Source organism: Rhinatrema bivittatum, chromosome 11 (assembly GCF_901001135.1).
Source record: "Rhinatrema bivittatum chromosome 11, aRhiBiv1.1, whole genome shotgun sequence".
Lineage (NCBI taxonomy): Eukaryota > Metazoa > Chordata > Amphibia > Gymnophiona > Rhinatrematidae > Rhinatrema > Rhinatrema bivittatum.
Window position 1 is genome coordinate 75,794,306 of NC_042625.1, and position 21,352 is coordinate 75,815,657.

The following is a 21,352-nucleotide window of genomic DNA, read 5'->3' on the forward strand; positions in this document are numbered from 1 at the left end:
TATGTGTGTGTGTAAAATTATGTATATCCAGTCTGTCCCCCCTGCCCTTGATCTGTGCTACACGCAGGCTGTCTGGAAATCAAAGGTGGCCAGGTATCTAACTGCGTGATTTATTTATTTAATTAACATTTCTTACCTGCTCCTTCAAAAAATAGTGCAGGGTGGGGTACGTACATAATAAAAAAGTATGTTAAGGACGAATGGATCACACTGCTATGATGTCAAAGCACAGCACCCCCTCCACCAAAAACAGATTCACATTTAACCTATCCATTTTTCCCAGGGCATCCTAAGGGAAAGCCGACCCTGCCAATGGGCTAGCACTGTTTTTGCACGAGTTTTATAGGGGGAGATCCTGTATTTGCTATGCAACACAGTACGTCTTCCTTTATTTTAGAATCGACGTGGCTACAGGATGAAGATATTTAAAACAGGACATGCATGACAACCTGCGTGCAAGTACTCCCGACAGAAACGAGTAGGTTGCGGGGCGGAAGTGAACAGCTCGAAAATGTTCTTCCGGTGGGGCGGAGATAGAGCGGTGCGAGCCTAAAGTGACGCACAGAGGCCTAGGTCTTCTTTCTTTTCCGTTCCCTCTGACTTGACGCAGCTGACGCCCGTGATCGAGTGCCCCCCTCCCCTCGACATATCGCCGTCAGTATAACATGGAGGCGGCTGGAGGGGGTAAGTTCCTTACCCTGAACTCTCCATAGCAATGTATGCAACGCCTGAACTAAGACATCGGAAAGGAGAAGGGGGGAGGGGGAGACGCCGTACCCACAGTGCATTGTGGGAGTGTTTCTGCATATTTCCTCAGTACTACAAGTTCCAGAATGCACTGTGGGGGGGGGGTCCTGAAAATCAGAATTTTTCTTTGTGTTTGCCAGCAGGGCTGAAAATACCTACAGACCGATGCAATACCAAATACGAAAAACCGTGCGCACATCCTCCTTTCTTGGGCACCCAATGCAGTATGCGACTGAGCTGCCAGGCTGAAAAGGATGTGCTAGGGATAAATTGCGGGTCCATGGAATCCGGCGCCCAGAACATGTAGCTGTGTGCCGCTCACTTAACGTTCCCCTAACCTGCGCACAGTCACATGCTGATACTAAGTATGAGGAGCCACAGGAAGCAATATTTTGGGCTTTTTTTGTGGCTGCTTGGAGCTCAGGAAGACTTAACCCCAGCTCCGGGATGGCACATTGGACGTAATAGCTAATAACCTTATCTACGTGGCATTTACATGGGACTAGCTACATGCTAGTTTGGAGGTGTGTGTTGGGCACGCTAATCCTGTTATTGCATGGGGAGTTATTGTACCGCGTCCAGGTCCAACCCCGCAGCAAGCTGTGCGCTAAGCTGAGTGTATGCCATGGGTGTAGTCTACTAGAGGGGTAGCCTCTGGCATGGAGGATAAGCCTTAGTGGTTAGAGCAGCAGGCTGAAAACCAGGGTTCAGATCCCACTGATGTGCTTTGTGAATGTGAACAAGTCACTTTGCCTTCCATTGCCTCAAGTACAAACAGATTGTAAACCCTCTAAGAATACGAAAATGCCTTCGGCACCTGAATGTAACTCACCTTAATTTACCAGTGAAAATGTTTGAGTTAAATGTAAATCAACAAGGGGTAAAAAATGCTGAATACAGTTATGTTCATCTTTTACTAGATTGTAGCATGAGTCTTGATCATTATTTGATTCCCCCCCCCCCAAAAAAAAAAACAAACCAAAACAGTTTCTAATTTTCCCTAACCTGAAAATTTCCTTTGATCCACTTCTTACTGCTCATCCTTTCTTGATGTGTCTCCACATTGGTGGGTGGGTTTTGTGCATGCCTTGACAGGAATGAACCTAGTTTATAAGCCAGGGACAGTTCGATATGATCTCAGTCTCAGATTACCTCAGAAACCTTCAAGATTTCCTTTCAGAGGAGGCTCTCGGACTGTGGGTTGAGGGTGAAAGGGGGGGTAGACCCAGGAGTAATCTAAGGAAATATTTCTTTACAGCAAGGATGGTGTATGCACGGAACAGCCTTCCCATGGAGGTGGTGAAAAGATAGTATCTGAATCCAAAAAACCGCATAGGATAAACACAAAGAATCTCTGAGGGACTGGTAGGGATTATAAAAATTAATAGTTGGTATGGATGGCCAGACTAGATAGGTCTTCTGGTCTTTTTCTGCTGCCATGTTTCTGTGATTATTGCTAATGCCAAAGAGAGCTTCCTTTTGGAGTTTATAGGATTTAATATGAACAGGCAACATATCAAGATGTGCCTGGAAGTTCTTTTTAATGAAGTTGGTGGCATCCAGTACAAATGGGACTATATCTGTATCTTTCTGCCATGTTTACTTGGGCTCTGATTGCATTTCTTCATAAACTACTATTAGTCAAGTTGACTTAGGGAATAGCCTTCTTATTACCAGCATTAGTAGCTTGTGATCTATCTAACGTTTGGGTACTTGCCAGATATTTGTGACTTGGATTGGCCACTGGGCTTGATGGACCCTCGGTCTGACCCAGTATGGCATATCTTATGTTCAGAATAGTCATTTCATACAGTTACTTCTGTTCTAGGAATACTGTTCTTGTGTTTTTCTCTTTTTCCATTATGTCTTGTTTTCTAGCATCAAGCATTTTATCTTTGGGAATGGGAACGTCCCAGGTGATCACAATGTCTTCATTATCTGGAATCATGTTAGGGTTGTGATCCCAGTGTTTTTCTAGCACAGCAGTGCTAGTGTTGACACAGGTTCTTCCTCGGTTTTTTTAATGCTCTAGCTCTTTTTCTCTTGTTTCTGATAGCTAAACTGAATGGAGTTGAATCAGAGTTGGAAGCCATAGCTAAGCCTGCTCCTCTGAATGTCCCATCCTTGGCAAAGAATAGCCCATCTGATAGAAGCCTGACCCAGAGCCTTCACACAAAGGCTGTAGAAGAGGAAAAGATGAGAATGGGTGAAGAGCCGTGCCCGGTGGCCCAAGCTAAAGGGACTGTTGAAAATGTGGGGCAAGATCTGAAACAGCCGCAGCTCCACGATGTAGAGACGGGCCCCAGAGATGCCGAGCTGGTGGAGAGTGGGCCCCTCCTGAACATGTTAATGGCGGTGGCTGGCAGCAGAGTGCAGATCCGAAGCCAGCAGAAGGATGAGCCGGACTTCACCCTGCAGCAGAAGCTGGAGATGCTGCTAGAGCTGTACCGCTCCAAGCCCGTGGTGTTCCTGGAGCGCTTCCGCAAGGCACTGCAGCAGGAGCATCTGGTTTGCTTCAGCCACCTGCAGGGGGACTACGAGGTGGACTTCTACTGCCGGGAGATCTCCAAGTCCTCCCTGAAGAAGAGCGACCGGACCTGCTTACGGAACAAGCGTTTTGCTGCCTTGCAGCAGCTCATTCAAGGTAATGTGCAGCAGGGACACTGCCTTCACCTACACCCCTTTAAACCAAAACACACAACTAAATATGTGCATTAATGAAAAGCAAACACAAATATCTTTGGTGAGTAGTATGGCTGTGCTGTTCATTGACGACGAGGATCAGGCATTGCAAACCATTGTCCCAAGAAAGAATTGTAAATAAAAAGCCTCTTACAGGAATTATAAATAGGGTGATCTGGCTGATAGGAATTTTCAGTGTGGCCTCTTTTTCATTTATTGTCTATACTGCGCTCTCAGTATGCAAGACACTGAGCGTCGTAAATCTCCAAGGTCACAGCCTACTCCAAAGAGCTTACAGTCAACACATAAGGTGGGCTTAAATGTCTAACTGAATGTTACACAGTGAGTAAGTGATTATAACCTGTGTACAAATAAAGCTGCCCCCATCACATAACTTTCTCTTGCTCTCTGCATGTCTCCTCTCACCCCTAGGCGGGGACTACTTCAGTGACGAGCAAATGCGGTCACGGGATCCCCTGTTATACGAGCACTACGTGGGGCAGTACCTGACAGATGAAGAGGCTGTGTCTCTGAGCAGCGGGGCTGTGTCAGAGCAGCACTGCCTTTCTGACTTCCTGTTGAACTCCTTCCAAGAGCAGACTCTCCAGAGGCGGCTGCATGTGCAGCAGGAGCAGGAGGAGGCTTGCATGGAGGAAGAGGAAGAGGAAGATGAAGGTTAGCGCATCCATTCTCTGGCACTGGGTCTCACTTTAGGGGTCACCACCTAGGAAAAGATCCTTGGGGAATAATCTGGACAATACGTTGCAGTCCATGGCTCAGTGTGTGGCAGCAGTCACAAAAGCAAATAGAATGCTAGGGATCCTTAGTAAGAGAATAAAACTGAGAATATCCTGACGCGACTGCAGCTCGGGTAGTGTGTGCAGTTCTAGTCATCCCATCTCAAGAAAGATAGAAGAGGTACAGAAAAGGGAACAAAAATGATAAAGAGGCTGGAAGGGCTCCCTTACAACGAAAGGCTCCTCAGTTTGCAGAAGAGGGGATATGATAGAGATGTTGGGTTAAATATTGGTCTTGTAAACAGAGCTGGTGGAGGCCAGCACTTTTAACAGATTTTGGACGTTCTTGGGCCAGATAGGACAGCAGAGGAGAGTGATGGGATTGAGAGGTCGGGTATAAGACAAGCTGGGGATGGAAAAGGGGTGGAGGATTGGTATTGGACTGTATGTATCTACCCAAATGGTAGACAGGATGGGCCAATATGGTCATTAGCTACTGTCATGAGTGGGCTGGAACAGGTAAATAAGGAACATTTACCCTTTCAGATAACACTAGGACTGTTTTTCAGTCAATGTATAATTAAGCTGTGGAATTTGTTGCTGGAGGAAGTGGTCAAAGATAGTAGTGTAGGTGGGTTTAAAATGGCTTTCACAAGTCTCTGGAGGATGGATGAATCCATTTAAATATTATTAGCTGGATGGATTTGGAAATTGCCACCTCCTATATCATGGACGAAATCTGCCGAGTACTTCCAAGAGACCCAGATTGGCCACTTGGAGTCAGGATGCTGGGCTCACTGGACTCTGAGGTCTGACCCAGCCTGGCACTGCTTATATTTGATAGTCTCTGGCTTGCACCTTTACTATTGCTAATTCGATAACCTCCCAGAAAGTGCATATTATCTCCACTCGTAGAGTTAACAATTTAACAAAAAAGCAAAAACATTTTGAACCCACTGATTATAATAACAAACGTAAGTGGAGGACACTGCTTTAGCCACTTTATTTCTAAAAATGTAAATGATGGACAGTGGTAGTTTCATATATGCACTAATCAAGGTTTCATCCCGTTTATCCTTTAGTCATTAAGTTATAATCATTAACTGCCCACTGGCTACCCTTATTTAATAATTGCAGTTCCACACAAAAAAACATTTTAAGAAATGTTTTGGGGTTTTTTGGCATCTAAAAAATATATACTATACGTGTCTCTTAGAAACAAATCACTAACTTTCTTAATGTATCGCCATTCACAAACTGTAATATCAATCAACCACTACTCTCTATTTGCTCACTCCAATCTAATTGTTGAAAAAGCCGTCTACATAGACCTGAGTTTCATATATCTTAACTTCACCCAAGATTATTTGTTATCCAACATGGCCAAGTTTCAGAAAACGTTCTTTGTCAGGGGAGCGCAATCGTGATGTTAACATCCAAGGCTCTTCCATGTGCCCAGCAACTTCAGTGCTCTTTTTAAAATATAAAATGGCGAAGAGAGTAGTGGTTGAATGGCGATACATTGTGAAATTTAGTGATTTGTTTCTAAGAGACACGTGGTGTATATTTTTTAGATGCAAAAAAACCCCCCAAAACATTTCTTAAAAAACTTTTTTTTTTTGTGTGGAGCTGCAGTTATTAGATAAAGGTTGACCGGTGGGCAGTTAATGATTATAACTTAATGACTTAAAGGGTAACGGGGATGGTACCTTGATTAGTGCACCTTCCATCGTTTACATTTTTTAGAAATAAAGTTGGCAATTCGATAACCTCAGCATAGTGTTAGGGGGCACTCTCCTCTCTGAGCGAGCACTGACCTAGTGCTCCAGTGTCGAGTTAGGGGATGCTCTTCCCTCTGCCCTGTTTGGTTTTTGTCTCTTGCTACATTGCATAGCTCTTTGAATACTGCTCCTCTGGGAGCACAGTACATTTCATATGAGACCACTGATTGTTTGTTTGGTTTTTGCTGAGTGAAGAAGAGGACATGCAACCAGAGCTGGAGGATTGGGTCCCAGACAGCGAGGAGAAGGCTCTTCTCCGAGAGGAGCTGGTCACACAAATGCATCAACGCTTTCTGGATGGCCGTGACAGAGATTTCGACTATAGGTGAGTCTCCGGGGTCACCTTGTGTGGGAGCTGCAAAGTTCACTGTCCTCAAGCTTTGCATTCATTTCCACCCCCCCACCCACATAAAAGTCAGGTTTCTTTCTATGGCTGAGCACATTTCAGCGTTCCTGAGTTGGGCCTCAGCAGGAGTATTTCACGATCTGCCTCTTGCCACAATCACATCTTGGGGCCGGTAGAGTTTCCTCATTTTGTCATGTCCTGTCTTGACCTGCTGATTTGGGGATGGAGGCGGCGTCGGACCTTCCAGGTAATCCATTCCTCCTCTCTCCCTGCAGGAGGCTGCTCAGTCACTCTGGTACCCATGCCAGTCTCAGTGGCTTGGGGACTGCCCCTTCACGGTGCAGGATCTTGCTGAGGCCAACTCAACAAGATCTCTCAAGTCTCACCTGCACTGTTCCTTCTCATTTTTGAAAGACTGTGCATGCAGACATTTTCTTTTTGTGCAACTTTTTATTAGCTGAGTTCAGATTTGCGTGCCACGAGCCAGTACAATGCAAATATCGGGATTTCTTGAGCGCCCTATGTTTTGCCGTGTGCACAGGGTTCATGACCTGTGTCTGTACGCACATATGCGCATGGCTTAGAGGGTACAGTGCCTGCCAGGTGTTTTGGACGGTCTCGGATGTGGCATTGCTGCTGCTGTTGTAAAGAAGTTCTCACGTGCCTTCAAGTGTTTTTGTTGTTTTTTTTACTGCGGTGTAACTACAGAGGGTGACCTCTGTTGGCCTGGCCATGGCTCTTTGAATGTCTGGTGGCGCTCTTCCAACAAGGATATACAAACTCATTAATAATAATGGTATTGAAAGCTAGTAATCTGAGCTGGGAGTTGCAGAGCAGAGGCACACACAGGTGTTATTCGAAGGGATCATCCTTACATGATGACTTTTATCATCAGCGCTCCATTTACTGTGGGTGAGATCTTGGTATTGATGTGCTGGGTCGGACCAGTATCTGGCTAGCCCAGCAGCAGGTGCTCACAGGAAGAGTATAAGAAATAAAATGTGTAGAGTCCTCTATCAGCTGTCAGAGCCTTCTAATGACCAGCACACATGATCTAAGAATGCCATGAACCAGAAGGGACATCCCTGACCCTTAGGTCAACTAGGGTTCATGAAACCTATCTTCCATACATTTGTCTAATCTGTTTACGAGTCAACAGCAGGGAAAGGCAGAGCGAGGAGACTCTGTAAATGTAACAGGCAGGGCTGGGAGAGGAGAGTGTAGAAAAGTCCGTAATCTGGTATTAAGTTCGCCCCGTGCAGTTGCACAGAGCACGGTGGTGGGAGTGGGGAGTCGCGCCGATAACGAGAAGTTTGGGTCGTTGTGCGCAGCCCAGGCATTGCCCCAGTCACTGACATTTTTCCCCTCTCCTGTCCTTGCAGTGAGGTAGATGATAATCCTGACCTCGATAATCTGGACATCGTTACCCGGGATGAGGAGGAGAGCTATTTTGACGAGGAAGAGCCTGAGGAAGTGGGGGACATGAAAGACGAGGAGGAGGAGGTGACCAGTGAGATGCCGGTACTTAGGATAAAAGCCACCCATACATCCTTGGCAGTGCAGGACCTCCCTCCAGGTTTTACAAACAGCTCATGAGACTTTATTGAACGCCAGACCTTTCCCAGCAAATGGGCAGAAGGTGAAATATGAACAAGCAGTAGAGGAAACTTGGTGGTTGCTTGGACCACTCAGTTGCCACTGGATAACCTGGGAGGTGCAGGCAGTCCTGGAAGGTCTCTCTTTATCCGAGCCACCCTGCCAGCCGCAGCCAGCACGCTGCAGTCGCCTCAGAGCCAGCTGTTTGGCTCTGTCTTGTAGCTGATTCCAAAGTAAGCATCACGAATACAACAGTCCAGATCTACCTATAAAACAAAAATGAAATAACAAAAAATTAAAACCAAGGACATGATATGCCATGAGCTACTTGCTTTGTGGTTGGCTGTAAATCAGAGGGAGGTTCTTTCCAGGCTTAATTGTTGCTTTTGTGGGAGGACAAACGCAGATCCTGACGGACAGGTAGGGGTGGGGGGGAGGGGGGGGGGAAATGTGTCTCACAGTGGCTCCAAATAAGTGTTTGAGACTCAGTGTAAATAACCTTTTCCCAAACCTCCCAGACCTTATTTCAAAACCTTAACTTGTCTATGGTCTCCCAGAGTGAGAACTGCCCAGCCATTGCCTTGACATGAAACTACGCCACGAAAGGCTACTTAGCCTGGACCATCAGTGATGTCCAGCACAGACGCTGCCTCAGCCAATGACCAATTGAGCTGAGAGCAGAAGGGAGCAAAAAAAAAAAAAAAAAGGCAGATTTCCTGCATTCCAAAGCTGTAATTAAAGTATTTGTCAGTTTTATCGTGTACTGGGTATCTTTTGCGGAGATCCTGTGTAAAAGGCAATTGTGTGCAGTGGATTCAGATAGCTAGTGTTGGCACACTCAAGGAATTGGTTGTTGCATCCTGCTGTTAAAAGGCCCATCCCTCTGTAAATAATGTTGGGCATAAGCCCAGCCAGTTCACGCCATGTCCTGAGCTGATTTACTTCCATAGGAAGAGACATGGTGGGGGTAGTGAAAGGATCTTCTTATGAGGGACAGGGTAGAAGCTGCACACAGCAGGCTGCTTATTGCAGACACCAGACCAGCTGCTTCCCTTTCTCCCACCACTAGATGTCAGTGTAAGCTAAGGAATAGCAGTGATGCTCTTGAGGCATCCTTAGGAAAGGGACTATGTGTTCCTTTAGCAGCTGATGGTGATTGACAGAGGTGCATTTAATAGGGGCTCCTCTTCATCCAGCCAGACCAGTCCAGCCTCTGACAGCAATACAGATAGTACCATCAAATGACGCAGTTTCTGGAGAGAGACGTGAACTTGTGTCCAAGTGTGCTGTAGAATTTCTGAGGCCTGCTGCTTCCGCTTGGAATCAGTACCACAGGTACCAAACTGCATCGGGGGTTGAAGGTACATCATGAGAGCAGGACCTGCCTAAAATCAGAACAGATTCACAGGAGAGTTCACCAGGCAGACAGAGGGTATCTAACTCCAGGCTTAAGGGCCGCGTAGCAGTCTTTCAGGTTTCAGGATATCCCTCCATAATATAAATGTGCATATACATTAGGGATATCCTGAAAAACAGACAGGTTTGCAACCCTCAAGGTCTGGAGTTGGACAACCTGGGAGGTTCAGTGTGGCCCTAACTGGGGGAAGGGGAGGGTTGAACCATATCATAGGCTAAGCTAGTCCTGGTTTTACCCCAACTGCATAACGGGAGTCATAGTTACAGTTCCTCTAATACCATTTACTGCCATGTACATCTCTGATCCAGCAGCAAATGCTCAGTTAGTCCAGCCTCCTCCTGCTTGTGCATTTACTAGGAGATGAAAGTGCATGTGTCACCGGAATTGCCACCAATTACTTATGGAAATAATTAATACTCAGTTAAATGCATCTAAGTAGAGCCTTGGATTCAACTTTCAGGAATAAATCTGACCCCAAATGCACACTCGTCAACATTTAGTCCTGGCGCGGAGTCAAAATGTGAAAGGAATGGGGAGTGAACACACATCAGCTAATGAAGAATTAAACAGTCAGCAAGAAATGCAGAGCAGAAAGGTCTTGTGTGTGTGAAAGCAGTGATGAGTTCAGCCCATCCCTTCAGCTTCTCCGTCCCTTCTTGGCTAAGATTCAAGAGTAAGGTCTGAGCTATGAACTGAGGAGGTCTCTTTTACCTGAGCCTAAGAGTCTTAATGTGTGTGCATGCGTGTTGGGGGGGGTCGCCCTGTTTTCTGACCCCCGTTGGGACACTGATGAGATGACCGTTTGTTTAAAAAAAAAAAAAAAAAAAAGCCTGACCTTGAGGACCTGGAACTTGTGATTTTCAGACCAGCCGGGTTGTCAAGATGTCCACATTCGTTACATCTGTTTTGGGGGGTACACACGTGTACCTTGCCGCCTTTCTAGTACACGCGGGGAAACGGAGAGTATGCGTGTATTTCGCTGTTAATGTGTGTACACTTTCCATTTTCCGCATGTACTAGAAAGCTGGCGAGGTACGAGTGAACCCGCCGAAACGGATGTAATGAATGCACATCCCTAATGTCCACAATGAATATGCATGAGACACATTTGCATATATAGGATCTTCGGCATGTACTTCATTTGTATTCATTGTGGATATCCTGAAAACCGGGCTGGCGTTGAGGGTCCCACGACGAGCTTGGGAACAATCTTTGCAGGGCTGGGTTTTTTCCCATTCTGTGGTGGGTTTGTTTTTTGTTTTTTTTTGTGTGTGTATCTATTTCTATCCTGGAGGACTCTGACATAATTGAGTCCAATAACTGGAAGCAGGGGGCAAGAATTAGGGAGTCTGCCTCCTGAGGAGGAGGAGCTGGGGCCTGAACCCAGCTTGTAAAGGCTCTGCAGGCTGCCTGTTCCATGGCTTGGGTTTCGAATGTTCCTGTAAAATAACACAAAATCGCCTTTAAAGTGCAGGAGATTTGTAAGCATCTGAAGAGTCGATGCAGATCAACGGAAGGGCCCCTGCGCCTTTTCGAGCCCTCGGCTGAAAGTTGGATGCAGTATGAGCTACCAAAACGTTTCAGGAACTTAAGCGTCCTGCCACAGTCTCCTCCTGCAGGATCCTGCCTGCCGGCTGTCCTGCCGCTGAGGTGGGATGGGGAAACCTTTGTGCCTGGCGAGGCTTCGGGAGGGGGAGCCTAAGGGAGCAGAAGTGCCTGGAAGCTCCCCTGCAGCTAACGGGGAGAGGGGCAGGGCCGGGCCCTTGCAGACAGTGCGCGTATGGGGCTGCAGCTTGGAGAGCCTGGGGACAGATGGGCACACCCGGTCCAAAAGTCCTGGAAGACAGATTCCCCCCGTGCACTTTTTCTCCACACCCCAGGTATTTCTTAGCTAGAATATCCCAGTCTGAGCTCACCTGGAGTTAGCTTTGCCCTGAGATATAACTTGCTCAGTTTGTAAAAAAAAAAACCAAAAACAATTCCCAAATTACGGGTGTTAGCCTTGTTTATGCTATTTTGTGGTGGGGCAAAGTTATTTGGTTCAAGCACTCCAAGTGGTGGTGACAAAGGCATTCTGGTGTGTGGGGGCATGGAGTCGGCCACTCATCTTCTCCACGACACCTGCCGAGAGCCAGGCATAACGTTATTAATGTAGAATAAATTTGCTTTAATGCACCTCACTTCGGCCCGGCGGCACTCCCTGTTATTCTGGTACTGAGACAGACACTCACACTCCTACTCTGCGATAGCTCTCCCAATGCTCCTTTCACTGGCCCTTCAGCCTCCTTCCCCCCGCAATATGTGTGGGGGGGCTTTAGGGATTGAGTTAGTCCAATCTCTCACCACCCGCTTTGAGCAATGATCAGAAAAGTACAGAGACCCGCGTGGAGCGGGTGGGGGGGGGGGGGGGGGGGAATTCCAGGCTTTGCTCAGCCCCCACCCTTAAGTCAAACTTGGTCAGGCACAAGTCCAACGTTAAGAGAGCTGGAGGCAGCCAGGGGCACATCTGTCATTATTTTGACAGGGTGATTAGAGCTAAAAATACATTTGAGAGTAGGGGGGGGCAGGTGGGTGACCAGAAGCTGGATTGTGTCACAGAGTCCTTGTACGCTCGCCTCTCCCGCTGTGTTTTGTGGTGCAGGGGGACACAGCGCAGCTGCCGGAGACTTGACAGCTCCAACCCACCCCGGGACAGGGTTAGTCACCTTGGATCCTGCCCTTCCCACTGACTGAAAGGGGGAACGTGAGGCCGAGGAGACTGCAGCAGTCTCTCTAACTTCAGTTTCACGCCCTTCCCAACGTGCCTCCCTTCGCCCCCATCCAGACCACAGCAGATCTGCCCGACATCTGTTTAAAAAAGTGACGCTGAGTTCATTAAAATTGCAGCCCCCATATCAGGCTGCGTTAGAGCTGATGGTGTTTGATTATCTTTTATGACAAGTTTAAAAAAAAAAAATGGGGGTGTCGCAAGCAATTTGCGTCAACAAGGACATAGAACTGGGCCTGGACCCCAGAAATGGCTGCCTCCAGTCACCTTCCCTCCTCTCCTCCCTCCTGAGGAGGCCGCTGTACTCTGTATTAGTAAGAGATTGTAAATGTTTGTGTTCTCTTCCTCTTCTTCATCCTTTGCCACCCCTGGGTTGCTAGACGAGGCAGTGATGCTGATAGTGGGGATGTTCAAACTGCCCCCAGTAGTAACAGGCCCACACTGGAGTTTTCAGCGGGGGGGAGGTTCGTGTCTAGGGGAACTGCCCCAGGTGAAGAAATCACTTCCAGAACTCTTTAAACTGTAAATAAAAAGAGGCTGGGCCTAATGTCTCTTCGGGAGCATCTCCATCCTTCTCGAAATTACTCTGGATCCTTTTGGTAACTTAGGTGTCTGGCCCTGCGTTTGACTTTCCTAACCTGTGCGGAGGAATTGGATAGGTGCACTGCAGCTGTATTCTTTCTATTCATGTTACGCCCCCCCGTGCATGGCATTGTTGGCGCCCATGAATCCACCAGCTGCATGCCAGTCTCCAGCGGGACCTTTTGGGGGGGAGCATGCGATGGGTGCTTCCTTTCGGACCCTGCCTGTCATGTCTCCCAAAAGACAGTGTTGGCATTCTTTATGTCTTCCCAAGCAAATTAAAATGAAGGCAGCCATTTGTACTGTGTATTTTTGTAATATGTTTGATATATTTGTGTGTTATGACTGATTTTCTTTTTTTTTTTTTTGTTCACCGCTTAGAATTTCAGTTTTGACATTTATAAATAAAAGTTTTTTGACCCAACCCTGGTGTCTCTCTTGTTGCTGCTGGGTGCTAGGAGCAAAGCTCAGATGCTGGCCTGGATTGGAGCAGCGGGCAGTGGTGACATTTCCATGGCTCATCTGATCAGGGTTTGGTGCACATTGGTTGGGGAAACACTGATCTACAGTGGCTGCACAAGCCCTAGCTGTATATCGAAACGAGGAGTCTTGACCACATCGATTCATGCCGTGATAATGTCTCGGCTGGTTTACTGCAACACACTTATATACGATGAGAAAAGCCTTTCATCACCTTCAGCTAATCCAGAATGCCGCAGCACGCCTTCTGGAGGACTGCAAACACTGTGACTGCATCATGCCCGCTCTGCTAAAACTTCACTGGCTCCCAGTGCCACAGAGGGACAAATTGAAAACGCTATGCCAACCTTTCAAAGCCAGGCTACCTGAAGAACAAACTCTTCACTCCTCGCCGACCAGGATGCTCCATAGCTCTGCCTTCACCAAAGGAAAGAGCGAGCTCACTCGCCATAGGGCCTTCTCAGGAATAACCCCCCGCCCCGTGGCAGTCATGACCTGAAACGCTACACAAAAATGAAAACTACTTCCTTTTTAGGAAGCAGGGAAAAACGCATTCAGTGCTAAGAGTGACTAACCGCACCTCCCATCCACCTTGCCATACACAGATATTAGTTATTTTATCACTGCCTATCTTATAAATCAAATCTATTTGTACTGATGCCTACCCAAGTCCAAGTTAGTTACATGTAATCTGTAAATTCAGTTACACCAATGTCTCCTTTCTACTCTTCAGTTTATATGTATGTAAATCATCCCGGTTAATCAGTCTATTTCCACTCCATGCAGGTCATCCAAATACTTTCTTGGAAGCCCAATGCAGCCATATCATTGCTGCTAGGGACCTAATTAACGCTCCGTGCAGGCTACCCCAAATCTATTCTTGGGTCATAACTGCCACTCCATGCAGACTTACCCCATTGTGGTTGCCCATGTAGTCCACTTGGATTCCAAAAAAATAGAGGTCAACAAACATTGTAGGTGGTGACTTTATATTGGACTAATATTACATTATGTGTACATGGGGCCATCTGGTTGTCATGCTCACAATTCCAGTTGGCTTCTGTGAGCTAGTCATGTTGAAACTTGGCACTTACTGGGTATTCAAGTTTAGACCCAGTTTATTGTGTGCTGGCCAAAGCCGTAGTGTGCCTATGGCCAATAGGGCCACAGTCATAGGCGCTGCTACCAAAAGGTGACATAGCGCTGTCATGTTCCATCCAGAGCAGTGTGAGAAAAAGCAGCGCGGCCCTATCAAAATCAACAGCGTGGTTAGTGCGGCCCTGCTGGCAATGCTGCTGATTCTGGTGGGGTTTCGCTGCTTTTCCACTTAATAAGACCGTGCTTACCACGCCGAAGGGGCCACGCTGCTTCGGAGGAGAAGGAGGAGCACGCCCTGCCGGAAATAGTCTAATGCTAGAGCTGGCTCAGCCATGTGGCTGGAAGTTATTCCCTTGGCCACGGGGGCTGAAGAAGGAAATTGCTGCTGCCTGCTACGTCAAAGAGGAAGTGAGAGAGAGCGTGTGTTGTGGGTGAGTAGAGACGGCATGTGTGTGGGAGAGTGAGAGAGCATGGGTGTATGCATGTGGGGAAGAGCGAGAGAGCAGGTGTGTGCACAATTACAGGAACACTCTGCCTGCTAATCCATGACAATTTCAGAGCATCTGGAAATAAAAAGTTCCAAGGTATGGATAACGGGGGATATTTTTAAATTCTTATTTTAATTGTTGGGTGTTATTTTATATTTTATTGCTGTTTGGGTGATTTTTATTTGAGTTTTTAATTATTGAATGTTATTCTATTCATTGTTTTGAATTATTCTTTTTATTGCTATGGTTTTACTAATTTTGTTTTATGAGGAATGGTAATGTTTCTGTTTTTTACATTGTTGCAGTGCATACAGAATTTGGCTTGTTGCAGTTTCTAGTTCAGTTTTTGTCTGTACATTTCTATTTATACTGTATGGTCTCTTTATTCTGTATTTGGGGGTCTATCTGTGCTTTGCATGTATGACTGAAGTGAGTTATTCCATCAGTGTGTAGTTTCTATGTGCAGCTTGGCTTGTTCTGTTTTCCTAATAGAGGGTGTATTACTATTTTAGGCCTGGTGTAATATTTATAGTATTAACTTTCATAGGTAGGGTTGTTGCTGTTTCAATGCTGGCAGTTAGTGCTGTTTTGATATAGAAATTCTTTTTTCTTGTGGCTCTTTGAGGGTCATGCCCATGCCCAGGATGCATTACAGTAGGCCTAATACCATATAGGTTCAAAGCATCTCTTGCTTTTTTGCAGGGTTTTGGCACCTTAGCATTGCATGTAAACATAATATACATATTGCAAGTTATATTTCTACCTCAGAAGACTGTGCTTTGAATGCTCTTTTTCATGTAAAAGCTGTTATTATAAATGCAGAACGTTTAATTGTGTGTGAGGAGGGTATGATGGGGTGGGGGATGCAAGGCTGTAAAGTTTCCTAGGGCACCTAATACCTTTGCAATGGCCATGGGCATTGCTGTACAAACACTGAACAGAGTCTCCCAACTCCTGGTGTCGTGCGTTGTGTAATGGATGAGGGCTCAGTTTTTCACTTTATTTATTTATTTTTAATTTTTATATACCGGAATTCCTGTATACAATACAAATCAGTCCGGTTTACAGTAAACGAAGAAATTGCCCCAGTCTGGGAGGTCAGACCTGGGTTGATTACATCGAACATTGAACATTGAAAAATAACAATGAAAAATAAAAAATAAAAATAACAATTAACAATTAAACATTAAACATTGAATGTTTTCGTGACCTAAATTAAATTAAATTAAAATAATTAAAAAGTTAAATATTGCATATATATATATGTTGAATATTGTTAACTGTATAAAACAATAAATTAAAGGTTCAATCAGGATAAGGTGCTTAGTTGGATTCTGTAAATTGGAACGCTTGTCTGAAGAGCCAGGTTTTTAACTTTTTTTTGAACTCTGGCAGACTGGGTTCAAGGCGTAGGTCTGGGGGGAGAGCATTCCAATGGTGTGGTCCTGCGGTTGAGAGTGCTCTTTTTCTTAGTAAAGATGTTGCTGGTAGGGCGAACAGTGTGCCTCTGTAGGCGCTTCTGATGGGTCTGGAGGATAGGTGTGGACGAAGTTGCGTTTGGAGAGATATAGGGGCGATGTTGTTTATTGATTTGTGAATAATGGTAAGGGTTTTAAAAAGGATTCTCTGTTTGATGGGTAGCCAGTGGAGGTTGCTCAGGATAGGGGAGATATGTTCTTTTTTATTGGTGTTTGTTAGGATTCTGGCGGCGGCGTTCTGTACCATCTGAAGGGGTTTGATACTGTTAGCGGGGAGGCCAAGCAGGATTGCGTTGCAGTAGTCGAGTTTTGAAAAAATGATGGATTGTAGGACAAGGCGAAAATCATTAAAGTGAAGGAGAGGTTTTAACTTTTTGAGGACTTGTAATTTATAGAAACAGTCTTTGGTGGTGGTATTTATAAATTTTTTTAAGTTAAGATGATTGTCAAGCCATGCTCCTAGATCTCTGACGTCTGAAGAGAGATCAATATTTAATGAGGTGGATTGATAAAGGTAAGGTGAGTTGATGTGTGGGACGTGTGAGATAAGTAGCATCTCTGTTTTGCTGGAGTTTAAAATCAAGTTAAGGTTGGAGAGTAGTTGTTTAATTGGTTGTAAACACTTGGCCATAGGTACCAAATTGCCTGGCTACGGCTCTGGTGCTGGCTGTCTTTTTGTAAAGGCTCCATCTTGTGGCTGGAAGCAGCCATTTTGTGACCACAACAGAGAAGTCAGTGATGTCACTGCTCCCTGCTGCAGAACAGGGTGAATGTTCCTAGCTTAGAGGTGGCCCTGGTTTTGACTTTCTCCTGGTGCTAATTCAACTGTTTCTCTGTATGTGGCTTACCCATGTCCATGGATTTTTCTGTAGCTATCCCCAGCATGTGGAGTCCGACAGGCAGTTGAGTGGGGTGTCCTTGGAAAAGCTTCAGCAATAGAAGTGGACTGGGTTTGATTTTTGCGAAACTCAGCCTAGCTTTTTTGTGGAAAACAATACAGGGCTTAAAGAATATTCTCAATGCACGCAAGGCCTTAAGTTTACTTGGGTTTTGTTGTTTTTTTTTGCATTAGGTTTTCCATGACGTGTGCACATTCATAGTACGGAAACTGCATTCATTGCAGGTTGGTTTGTTTGTTTGTATCATTTGAGTATTTCATTCCATTTGCGGCTGCTTTTCTTTGAGCAGCTAATCCATATCTGTTGAGGGTGGGGAAACCTTCTCCTTACAGTCAGATTGTATTTACTATGTCCCTTGAACTTCAGAAAGTTAGCTCCATGGGATAGCAGAGCCAAGGGACTGTGCCAAAAACATAAGGATCCCACAAACAGCTGCAATCCATCAAGGATCCATCTGCCTTTTCTTTCAACTTGAGTAATGAGAGGTGGGGCATCATGGGGAAACCGTCCTTTGGGATCGTCCTGGTTCTGACTTTAGTGACTGTGAAGGGAGGAAAAGCAACACAGAGGCTGGTGGCATGTTACGGGCTAACCAGTTTATTGAAACACGTGTTTTCGAGGACAAGAGTCTACTTCTCCAGATGCGTCCGTTTGACGGAGTGGGCTCTTGTCCTCGAAAGCTTGTAAGTTGCCACTAGCTTCTTTGTTGTTTTGGCTGCTGCAGACTAACACAGAGAGGGAGTGGTAGCAATCTTTTTTTTTTCTTTTGATGCTCTGTCTGGGAAGGTTGCTCAATCTCATTGGGCCTTATTAACAAAGCATTTTTCCCATACACACAATCGGGGCCGACGCAATACAGTGCGCTCAGCTGAGCGCACGATTTTACCGGCGCTTGGACGCGTGTCCAGAACGCCTCATGCAATAAGGGGATTAGTACGTCCAAAACACACCTCCAAATAAGCGCGTAGATAACAGCGCTCCTCACATGTAAATTCATGTTGATGAGCGCTATTAGCTATTACCCCCGATGCAAAAAAAAAAAAAAAAAAAAATATATATATATATATATATATATATATATATATATGTGTGTGCTCCTGACGCGCACACTTATACTCTCAAAAATTAAGGCCTGCTCCAGAGCCAACTTAATAGGCGCTATTAAGTCAGAATAACCTAAAAAAGGAGAACAGGAAAAAAAAGTGTTACTGGTGGTCAGGTTAACAAAACGGACGCTCAGTTAACGAGTATCCATTTCCTTAAACCGTGGCTGTGCACAGGTTAGGAAAACAGATGGCTGGTAAAATTGAGCGTCCATTTTCCTAGCCCGCTGACAGCCACCTCTCCTGGGTGCCTGATGCTGAGGAGATGCTAAGGACGCAAAATCTTCCCTAGCGCCTGCTTTCTACCGCGGCAGCCCATTTAAATATTAAATCGGGTGCCCGGGAGAGGTGGATCAGGCGCTCATGATTGAGCGCCCATTTTAACACGTGCCGATATTGCATCGGCCTGAGAATGGGATAAAAGCTGTAGTAAATCAGGCTCTTAGAGAGCAGGGTCACCTTTCCTCAGTTGGCTCTGGTGAGCCATCCTAGGCATCCTTCCTCCGCTGAGCAAAACTGACAGCCACAGCTTGGGAAAAAATAGCTCCTTACTGCTTGCTTAGGGGCCGATGCAATTATGTGCGCTGAAAGCTGGCGCTAACTTTTCAGTGCCCGCTTTTTTAACGCACGCATGGCGCCCACAAGGGGGGGCACCATGCAATATTCAAATTAGGGGCGCAAGCGACCCTAGCGCCTCATTCCTAGCGCCACCTGCCGCAGCTGCCGGTTATGAAAACGGCCACCGAGTTTATCAGCGGCCATTTTCATTACTGGCAGACGGCCGGTTATGAAAACCGAGGCCGAGTTTACCGGCGTCGGTCTTCATAACTCGGCAGTCTGCCGAGATTTTTTTTTTGTTTTGTTTTGTTTTTTTTACTTTAAAAAAAAGTACAGAGAAGCAGTTTTTTCTGCTTTTCTGTACTTCTTTTCAATGCACTCAGTTATTAACGCCTGCTCCAGGCAGGCGTTAATAACTGAGCGATAAATGTGCGTCTGAGACGCACATTTATCATTTTGCATTCGGAGTGAATGAGTAATAGGCTCATTCACATGTATTTGCATGTGATAAGCGCTATCTCATTCACTCCATGTCGGACGCGTGTTAAATAGGTGTTAATCCCCCTATTGCATTAGGGGGTGGATTAGCGCCTATTTATCCCTCATCCGTCTGCGGGTTATACAGTGCACTCAGCTGAGCGCACTGTATTGCATCGGCCCGTCAGACAGCTGATCCATGGCTGGACTTCTTCAAAGTAAGGGTTTTATTTGAATTTTTGTATTTTAAGCATTTTACTTTTTTTTTTTAATGCCATCTGATTTATCTGAGTTCTTGGTGGCTAATGGTATTTACTGGTATTTTACATTTGGTGAGGTCCCATTGGATGGTGACTTAGGGGCCTATGCATGAAGGTGCAAGCATTTATGCTAAATTTGGGTCAGAAGATGGTAGCAGTTACGTGCTAATTTGCATTTACCTATATGTAAATGAAGGAATGCTGTATGCAAATTAGGGTTTAGGAGGCTCATGGGAAATAGCATAGTATGCTATTTGCTAAGTGTTATTTACTGTGTGTGGGTGTGTCTTTGGGTCTGAGAAAGTGTATGTATTTTTGTTCATGTCAGTGTGTATGTGCCACTAAAGCTTTTGCAATCTAAAAATCTGTTTGTGACTGAGCGTGTGTGTCTGACACTGGCTGGCATTGTCATTGCTTGCAACTGGTTCAAGAGCCAGACCGGGCAGCCAGGCTATATCTCTACAATAGAGAGGAGCAGATGTGAAGGGAGCCCAACCAATTTGCATGGATGGAATGGGGACGGCAGCTCTGCTCACCCCTGATCTAGAATGTGCTCAGCTTCTTAGTTGTTTAGGAAAGACAAAAGTTTCTTTTGGAGATATTTTGGCTCAATTCTGCCAGGTTCCAGGGCTGACCTGGCACGCTTTTGGGAGCTGTTGACACACGGGCTGCAGGGAAAGTGCATGAGGGCGTCAGATACCCCATGAGCCGGTTTTGAAAAAACTTCCCCAGGCTGATATTTTCCTGCCATCCGCCCCTGACCATCTACCATCCTTTTCATGACAAAAAGTATTTCCCAATATTTTCCTCAGTCTACCCCCGACATCTCCCTCTTCTACAGTTTCCTTTCCCTTGAAAGCAGTTTGCTTCTTTTGTGTTATGAATACCTTTCAGCTACTCGCTCACCTCTCCTCTAGGGTACTCACGTTTAGCATTCTAAGTCTCATCTCGTAGGGTTTTTGATGTAGACCTTGGGCCATCTTGGTATCCCCTTCCCTGGACCTCCTCACTCAGTCTATATCCTTACACAGTATTTCAGGCGAGTTCTCGCCAATGGCCTGTGCATAATCGTCTCCTCTTTTCTACGAGTCTTCCTGTGCACCCCAGCCTCACTCTGGCCCTAACCTCTTGCTTGCTGCAGTTTCCCTACTTTGAAACCATCAGACATAATCACCCTTAGCTTTCTTCCCTGCTTCGTGAACCTCGGTGATTTGCTCCTTATCACCACCCGCTCTCTTGGATTCCTCTGCCCAAAATGTAACTGCACTTTTTTGGTGCTGAAACTGAGCTGCCGAGCAGTTGACCATTCTTCAAGCTTTCTTAAATCACTTCTTGGTTCTGTCTACTCCCCTCTAGTGGATCTAGTCTGTGGCAGATCTTGGCATCGGAGAAAATTCTTTTTCACTCAACGCACAATAAAGCTCTGGAATTTGTTGCCAGAGGATGTGGTTAGTGCAGTTAGTGTAGCTGGGTTCAAAAAAGGTTTGGATAAGTTCTTGGAGGAGAAGTCCATTAACGGCTATTAATCAAGTTTACTTAGGGAATAGCCACTGCTATTAATTGCATCAGTAGCATGGGATCTTCTTAGTGTTTGGGTAATTGCCAGGTTCTTGGGGCCTGGTTTTGCCTCTGTTGGAAACAGGATGCTGGGCTTGATGGACCCTTGGTCTGACCCAGCATGGCAATGTCTTATGTTCTTATCATCAGCAAAACCCGGTGTCAATATTGATCTCAAAGATAGTGAACAGGACTGGCCCCAGGAACTATCCCTGAGTCACTCCACCAACCACCGTTCTCTCCTTGGGGTGAACTCCATTTACCCCTTCACTCTGTTGTCTCTCAGTCAACCAATTTCT

General features: G+C 45.8%; 1 protein-coding gene across 5 annotated transcripts in view; it reads left to right on the forward strand.

Annotated features, from left to right (window-relative positions):
• Window positions 1–461: 461 nt before the first annotated feature.
• Window positions 462–21,352, forward strand: part of CCDC97 (coiled-coil domain containing 97) — a 35,985-nt gene continuing 15,094 nt past the window's right edge. Inside the window, exons 1-6 of one of the 5 annotated variants that reach the window (XM_029619791.1) lie at window positions 468–717; window positions 2,804–3,391; window positions 3,862–4,104; window positions 6,143–6,272; window positions 7,676–7,814; window positions 17,272–17,322. In XM_029619791.1, the coding sequence (XP_029475651.1) occupies window positions 2,944–3,391; window positions 3,862–4,104; window positions 6,143–6,272; window positions 7,676–7,814; window positions 17,272–17,322 (1,011 nt within the window). In that variant the 5' untranslated portion in view covers window positions 468–717; window positions 2,804–2,943. Of the gene's footprint in view, window positions 718–1,030; window positions 1,272–2,803; window positions 3,392–3,861; window positions 4,105–6,142; window positions 6,273–7,675; window positions 7,815–17,271; window positions 17,323–21,352 lie in introns of those variants that run through there. The other 4 variants (XM_029619789.1, XM_029619792.1, XM_029619793.1 and 1 more) reach the window with 4 other exon arrangements.